General features: G+C 38.1%; 1 protein-coding gene across 1 annotated transcript in view; it reads left to right on the forward strand.

Moving 5' to 3' along the window:
* The window catches only part of rptor (regulatory associated protein of MTOR, complex 1), a 396,655-nt gene extending 391,098 nt beyond the window's left edge, over positions 1-5,557 (forward strand). Inside the window, exon 33 of the mRNA XM_043715229.1 lies at positions 1,959-5,557. Coding sequence (XP_043571164.1) covers positions 1,959-2,027 — 69 coding nt within the window. The 3' untranslated portion in view covers positions 2,028-5,557. The remainder of the gene's footprint in view (positions 1-1,958) is intronic.
* Positions 5,558-8,675: the final 3,118 nt, after the last annotated feature.

Consider the following 8,675-nt stretch of genomic DNA (forward strand, 5'->3'; position numbering starts at 1 on the left):
CTGTTCCATCTGATACCTTTAGTATTCCAGCAAATTCTCTTTAAGCTGCATGATAATGCCACTACTGAGGGTTTGCACATGAACCTTGGAGGTCTGCGCCGAAGAGAAAAAGAAGGAACATAAAATTCTATATTCCTTCATTTTATAAAAGTCAAACTTCAGAGGAATTTAGTCAGCGATGTAACAGGCACTTGCATGGTAATATTGTGAAGTATAATTTCTAAACTGACTTGGAGGTGCCAGTGTTGGACTGGGGTGGAGAAAGTTAAAAATCGCACAACACCAAGTTATAGTCCAACAGGTTTATTTGGAAGCACTAGCTTTCGAAGCACTGCTCCTTCATCAGGTAGTTGTGGAGGTTACGAATTTATAGTCGAGAGTGTGGTGCTGAGAAAGCACACAGCAGGTCAGGCAGCATCTAAGGAGCAGGAGAATCAACATTTCGGGCATATCCCTTCATCAGGAATGAGTCTTGTGGGCCAGCGGGTTGAGAAATAAATGGGAGGGGTTGGGATTGGCGGTGAAGGTAGCTGAGAAAACAATAGGTAGATGAAGGTGAGGGGGGAAAGTGATAGGTCGAAGAGATTGGTGGAGGGAATAGATGGGAAAGGTTATGGACAGGTCAGTGTTGACTTGGTGGCTTGGGACTGGGATAATGTGGGGGGAAGGAAAGAGGAAACTGTTGAAATCCATATTAATCCCGTATGGCTGCAGGGTCCCAAGGCAGATTATGAGGCACTCTTCTCCAGGCGTCGGGTAGTAAGGGTTTGGCAATGGAGGAGGCACAGGACCTGCATGTCTTTGATGGAGTGGGAGTTGAAGTGTTCAGCCACGGGGCGGTGGGGTTGGTTGGTGCTGGTGTCCCACAGATGTTCTCTGAAACAATCCGCAATCCCCGATGTAGAGGAGACCACACCAGGTGCAACGAATACAGTAAATGACATTGGTGGAGATACAGGTACTGAAAGCCACATGTATTCATGTACATTATTTATGTTTTGCAGGAAAAGAACTTGATAATATTTTTAATTAAACTAAAGTGCAAGATTCGCTAGTTCCCTGATGCACTCACCATGACAACAGCTTGACCAATCAGCACCCTTCTTCATTCAGCATAAATTGTTGCTCCCTTTTGAAATTCTTATAGCTCTTCTAATTAGTGCAGCATGAAAAGCTTCAAGAATCTCTTTTTTTTTAAGCAGTCTTCAAATTTTTTTTGAAAATTGCATGTTGAATTTTAAGGTATTGCACCTCTCGCCACTCTGGTGGAATCAGAAACCAGCACAACTTTGATGGAGTGGCTTCTTGCCAGAGCTGTAAAACATCACGCTTTCTCGAGCAAACAAATCCGTTTTCTAATATTTAGAAAATCTTAGTTTCTTTAGTTACTTTGATTCTTTTTATTTACATCTGCCTTTCTGAACCCTGGTGCACAGTGAATTTGCTGTGTTTGCAGCCACTCAAAGCAATTGTAAAAATTCAATCTCAGGAAAAAGGACCTCTAATAGCAAATAAGGATATCAAAAGCACTTGAAACCTTTCTGTTGTCTCAGAACACACTACTGGTTTGCAGTGTAGTACATTCACAAGTTAGGTCTCCATCCCCTGCTTTTAATGGCCATTTTGTATCAAAGCTATATGACCCTGGTGGAAGTAGTGATGTTTTCCTGAAAAGGAAAAGCAATAAATAAACTATATTATTTGCCCCAAAGATACTGCAGTATTAAAATCAATGTTGCAGTAAAATTCTGCGAAGAAATTATCGCCATTCTCAAATATGAGCATAATTGTTATCCAGGTTTAATTTCTGATCTTTCATCTGTGTAATGGCCATAATAAACTGGGGTAGGTCTTTAGAGTGTAATTGTTTTCTGGTGCTAATAACTACTTCTCACTGCCTAACCTTTTCTTGCTTTTTAATTTAACAGGCCTTGATTATTTTGTGTTTCTTTTGACAGCCTCACTTAGCTGTTGGAAGCAACGACTACTACATGTCTATATATTCAGCAGAGAAGCGAATTAGATAACGATGAATCACACAGCCTTGCTTGTCCATTTTACGGAACTTGTGATCAATGCAGATGCTGTATATTACTTCTAATGTACATATAAAATTATTTACTTGAACGTCTGGTGACAGCTGCTGCAAGACATGACTTGAACAATTTTCTCAATAAATACTTCAGCTACTGTAGGGCAATTCACTGCAATGGTCATGGTATGTCTTGTTGTAAGAACATGGCTGCCAAGCTTTTTTTTTGAAGACTTGTCTAGACCTTAAATTTTGTTTATTTTTATTTTTGTTTCTTTTGTGAATTAGATTTTAGCATTCAAATTAATATAATTTACCCAGTCATGACTGCCTGAGGATATTGTAACAACTGTGCATAAATTATAAATTCTATCAGCTCCCTTGGTAGACAAGTCTTATGAAAAAGACTAATAAAACCTTGGCTCACCAACCATATTAAAATGCTAGTAGCTACTCTGGTGGACTATTAAAAAGCTCACATCCTTAATGTGGTGTTACCTTTGTGAGCATTATTTTATCCATAAATTGTAGCAATTCCACACAAAGAAAATCATGATATTCTGAAACATTGTACAGACTTCTTTATGATTTGTTTTGCTTTTTCCCTTTTTGTGATTTAATTTTACAAAATAATTGCTAATTGTAATAGAAAACTCAAATCAAATCACACAAATAACCAATGATGGAAAAGGAGACCTGAGCAGAACCTGAGTGATATTCTCTCACCTGTTGAATGTAAATAAAACTATTAAAGAAGTGGAAACTGGCCTGTGAATGTTATTCTCGTGATAATTCATGCACCTAGTCTTTGGACTGATATGAAGACTGAGCGTTGAGACTAGTGTGATATTGTTTGTTTGTCTTTATATTTTAATGTAAAGCTGCAGCGTGCATATTATGATCTGACATCTACAAAACTATGTAGTGGAATACTGTTTTATTATGTGCATTATTGATTTAAAACAAATTCAGCATTGACTTTTTTAAAATTAGACAGTCATAATATTAACACTAGATAAGCAGTTGATTGCAATTAAACTCAGCTCATATTTAAGTAAAATATTAATATTAATGCTTTTTACAACGCAAGGAAAGTATTGGTTCTCAAGTTGCCCCCACACTTTTATTTTGGTCTTTGCTGTGTAAGTTAAGAGCAATTTTGAAAAAAAAACATAGAAAGCACTATTTCTCATGTTCATAGAGTAAATGTTAAGGAGAGTGAAGGATGTCTTTTTGATTGCAATCTATATGTACAGTTTGTTACCTCTGCATGGAAATACAGTGTAGATTCTAACATCCCTTGTGTATTATAAGTTGGTGTTTCTCAGCTGAACTGCTAAATTGACAAAGGTTTAACTTGGGTGTTCTTTGTTAGCAGAAGCCAAAACTTTATTATAGAAACATGCTTTCAGGTTACCCATATGCATCCAGAACTGCACTTATATTATCAGTTTGGAAATTGAAGACCCAACAGTTGGAAATAGCTTTTTGTTTAAATCAAATTTGAGTTCATTCTGCTGTTAAAAAAACATACTCTCCTTAATACAGTAATTGTCTTCTCATGTAAAAAGTCAGCTTAGTTAAAATTTATGGCATTAACAGCCATCTGAAATAAGATAACTAAGTGTGTTACAAAATATCCTGGAATCCAAAACATTCATCAAATTTGATTCTTTACTTCAAACAATGTGGAAAATCTTTAGTTTCACTTGAATGTATTTTATCACCTTTCTACATTGAAAGCACAAAATTATAAATGAAAGTAAATTGGGGAATTGTTAAAGAAAAATAAGCCTGTATAGACTGAATATCCATGTACGTTGTGTATCTATGTAAATGATTTGGAGTTGGCTAATGTATTTTCCTCACTGGAACCTACTGACCTTTCGCCCTAACTAAAATGAAATAGCCCAGATTGAACATTATTTAGCAACCAATGTACTGAATACTTTAGCTTTTTTGTTTGTAGTGACTTTGTGCTACAAATTAAATTGCAGTGCTTAGGAACACTCAAGGTTTCAGTCTTTGTGCGTAGTATAGAGGTTGGTGGAGCACCTGAGATTGAAAGGTATGTTCCCGTTCACTTTTACATTACTCAATTTGCAACTAATTGATTTTGGATTATCAGTAAACAAGACAGCAACTACAAATCAGCATTCTTCAGCCTTTTGACCTGTGGGATTACATACAACATAAATTAGTGAGGAAGAAAGATCAGTGTAAATAGGAACTCCTTTTGCTTGACGTTTGTGAGCTCGATTTCAAATCTTTAGCCCCGCAGATCTTTTACCAGGCCATAGTTTGAACATCCCTGGCAAAAACAAAATGCATTTTGATTGTAAATTCTTTGACGTTTATTAGGTTTCTATCTTTAACGACCCTGTGTTGAGAAGATGTTGAAGTAATTCTCTTTGAACTGAGGCAGTGACTTATGTTCAGGCTTTAGATGACAATTAATGTGTCACCTGCAGTCTGACATTACAAAATCCTAAGAAAATATTGGTTGTGATAAAAATTCAAAATGTATGAAAGCTACTTATCCCTTTGGAATTCTTACATCAAATAACTATTGTAATCTATCACAACCCAGTGAAGCATACTGTGATTGCAGATGTATATCAAAGCATAAACTTAATGATAATTCACTCCACATTGCTGTGAAATATAATTTTCAATATGTTCTCTTTAAAGAAACTAAATTGTAAAAATTCTGGAAATTACATCCAATGTGGTTCCCATTGGATTGAATTATTTCTAGTTATTTCTTTTTAAACAACTGCCTGCTTTCTGAGAATAAATTGTTGAAATCCCAAATCTTCAATAATAGGATGTAGCTGCAAATAAATTTTTGTCATCTTCCATGTGTTGTTTTTATTTATGTAATTACAATCGACTCAAAATATTCCCAGACAGTCAAGATTTACTCTGCATCTTCTACATTCAAAAGTATAGTTCCTTAAGCGATGGATAATATTGTTTTTTAATTGGCATTTGAGATTAAATTGGTAGCTTTCTAAGAAATCATTTTTGATGAACAAATATTGTGAAGAACATTTACATTGTTTCAAACCCGAAAATGAATACATACCCGTTACTAATTTGCAATAGTTTTGGATTGTCTGTTTTATAGGATTTAACTTACAGTATCAGAGCTGCATACCTTTCTAATATCCGATTATTCAACTATTACTGAGCTGTGGTGAAATCTGGAATAACAACCAAATGGGTTTGATGTGGGGCGGAGAAATACATCAATCCTTTTCCTTTCAAAGATCTCACTGAGGCAAAGTTAAGATGAAGTCTCTCTTTTAAATCCACTAACATTGATTTTATGTAATCTATTCGGTTTCTGCTGGGGTGTTCCTTTCATCCATTTGTTATCTATTTACTGCATATGGATTTCATATGCCGGGCATTAAATCATTGAGGGAGGATATATTGATGTGATACCTCATGAGCCACTGTTTTGTATGTCTGCTTTTTAGATGAAAATGCACAATTAAACTATATTGGTGAATAAATCAAGTTTATCCGAGTCTGCATCTTATTTAACTTGGAAACGTTATTTGAGGTTTTCTAGATTAGTGAAAGGCAGGGTTTTCTTTCCCCCCTAAAGTCCTGTGTGAGGCCAGCATTTATTGGACAAGCCTTGGTTACTGTGGCAAATGTGCCACTGCCTCAAGAAGACAGTCAGGTGAAGGAGCACTCAGCGTTGGTGTATGCTCCAAGATTTTAACCCAGCAACAATGTAGAAATAATATTGCATTTCCAGTCAGGGTGGTGTGTGAATTGGAGGGGATGGTTTTTCAGTGCACCTACTGCCCTTGTTCTTCTAGATAGAGATTATGGGCTGGGGAAGTGCTGCCAAAGTCTTGGTGAGTTACTGCAGTCAGTGTGTGTAAGTAGTGAAGGTATTGAATATTTAATAATCATAGATTAGTTGCAGTTGAGAGCCCAGCAGGTTTTTTCAGTGTTGTCTCTCTGCAAGATCAGTTTAGCTAAACCTGAGGCATTGAGGTAGTCATTCCTATCAGTGTTGTCATGGGCAAACAGGAGTTCAACAAAGTTGGGAAGGTTTTCCTGCCTGTTGATTCCATGCTCACCTGCTGGGCACAATATAGCAGATGTGTCCTTCAGGACTTTGCCAGCTCAAGTCTATAGTTCTTACTAATAAACCTTGAAGTTGCCTGCCCATATTGCACTCTGTTGCCTTATCCCCTTCAGCGAGTATTTCCCAAGTGATGGGAGTGAGGAAGTGCTGATTCATCAGTTGAGGGAGAATGATAACTTACAATGAACAAAAGATTTCCTTGCTTGTGATCCCATCGGATATCACTGGTTCTGGGAGTGGATGATGAGAAATCCTGGTGTTTACTGCCTTCTGACTTTATCACAGTGCCACCACCTGCTAGTGGACCTGTCCTACCAATGAGAGATAAATAGGGTGATGCTGGTGGAGTCTGGGACATTAGCTGAAAGGTACAACTAAGTCGGGCTATTGCTCATCTAGCCTATGGGACAGATCTCCCAGTTCTGGCACAGGTCCCATATTTTAGTAAGGATTGCATAGGGATGAGTGGGCTAGGTTTGTTTTTTGATGTGTGGAGTCTAGGTCGAAACTGACAATCCGTTTGGGTCTCTTCACTGTTTTTAGCATTGTTTTAATTAAAACTGAATTATTTACTTGGCTGTCAGTAATGTTGCCTTTTTTTGTACTGTAACCTAAATTGGACTTACTCGTCTCTCAATCCAGACACAAGCTTATTTAAAACCAGCGTATAAAGTTGTGTCTAGTTTCTGTCGTTATCTATCTGGGGCATGTATTCCTGCTGCCCTCTGACTCATCACCCAAATGGCCATATATTAGAACAGTACCTTGTTCAACTGTAGAAAAAGTTTCATCCACTGAATGATCAATTGTTTCTAGCAGAGGTTCCGAGACAACAGCCAAAAATGGAAATCTGTTCCACTTATGAGGAGTAGGAACTGAGATGGATTGTGTCTCCATGATCACTGCCTCTGGAATCAACTGGCTGGCTTGGGAATAAACCTGAACACCTGGATTGATTTCATCAAGGAAAGAAACCTTTGTGAAGTATTTGGGGACTCTAATTTCTGCTTGAAGCACTGATTGATTTTTTTCCCTCAATTATAACACTCGATTAAATATGTTTTAAAGCTTTTTATCCAGTCACCAAACACAAGTCGCTAACTCCTTTAAAATGCATCATTAGGGCTCTTTTGTAACTGTTCCATTTATCTCTATTATATGCAGTGCATGGAGGCCTTTCACCAGTGTGGAAGTTGGCAAATAGTACAAGAATTTTTTTTAATCATGCAGTGTCCCATCAGCGTGGCTCATACTCTCTTCCACCAGTCCCCTCTTCATGTAATAACCTCCTTACTCCAATGTGATGCCAGATGATCTATACCAATCGGCCTGTCACTGTCACAGCCAGTCGAGAGCAGTGTTCTCACTCATTCTGACATTGCAAGACATGGACAGAAATGGGAAAGGACCCTTCAAAAGCTAAATACCAATCAATCATGGGGAATAATTAATGCTTGATTTAAGTAGAAAACATAACTGGACTGAGTTAAGGCATGCTGTCAACAGGGATTTGATTTGATTACGTAGTGTGGAAACAGGACCTTCGGCCCAACAAGTCCACACTGACCCTCTGAAGCGCAACCCACCCAGACCCATTCCCCTAGATTTATCCCTTCAGCTAACACTACAGGCAATGTAGCATAGCCAATTTGCCTAACCTGCACGTTTTTGGACTGAGAAGAAACCCATGCAGACACTGGGAGAATGTGCCAACTCCACACAGACAGTTGCCTGAGGTGGGAATTGAACCCAGGTCTCTGGCGTTGTGAGGCAGCAGTGCCGCCCACTAAACCACACAGACATTGGGAGAACGTGCAAACTTCACACAGTCACCGAGGAGGGAATTGAACCCAGATTGCTGGTACTGTAAGACAGGAGTGCTAACCACTGAGCCACCGTGCCAGTTGTGACCTGCATTTCTTATTTGCTGTCTGTGATCTGACAATTGCTGTTGGAAGTTGCTCCAACCTTTAAAGCAGTGTTCCTTACATTGACAATAATAAAATGACCAGGAATCAACAAGGAAGCCACTGTTCTCCAGGGAGATGTTACCCAGTGACTTAATTTAATATAAGCTCTGATTCCTGAAGAAGGGCTCATGCCCAAAATGTCGATTCTCCTGCTCCTTGGATGCTGCCTGACCTGCTGCGCTTTTCCAGCAACACATTTTCAGCTATAAGCTCTGATTGACAATATAATAATGAAGCTAAAATTGTCAGGTTTCAGTTTGAGAATGTCTTTACGGCAGTGTGTAGAGGTGAGATTATGCTACCCTGTTGGATGCTGCCACCCAATCTTCTGTGTCAATTTTTTTGAGATGCAGAATTGAACATTGGAATACTTTTATTATTTTTCAAATTAAGCTAAAATCACACCCATTCTCCTTGAGAACCTTTGAATTGAAATTGAGAAGTTTGTAGATGAACAGCCAAGGTCCAATGTTCAAGACACTGCCAAAGCTTGAAATGTGAATCAGCAAACAGTTATTAGGGAGCCAATTTTGGGAATTTAAAGTCTCTTATTGATCCATGT

The sequence above is a fragment of the Chiloscyllium plagiosum genome, chromosome 24 (assembly GCF_004010195.1).
Source record: "Chiloscyllium plagiosum isolate BGI_BamShark_2017 chromosome 24, ASM401019v2, whole genome shotgun sequence".
Lineage (NCBI taxonomy): Eukaryota > Metazoa > Chordata > Chondrichthyes > Orectolobiformes > Hemiscylliidae > Chiloscyllium > Chiloscyllium plagiosum.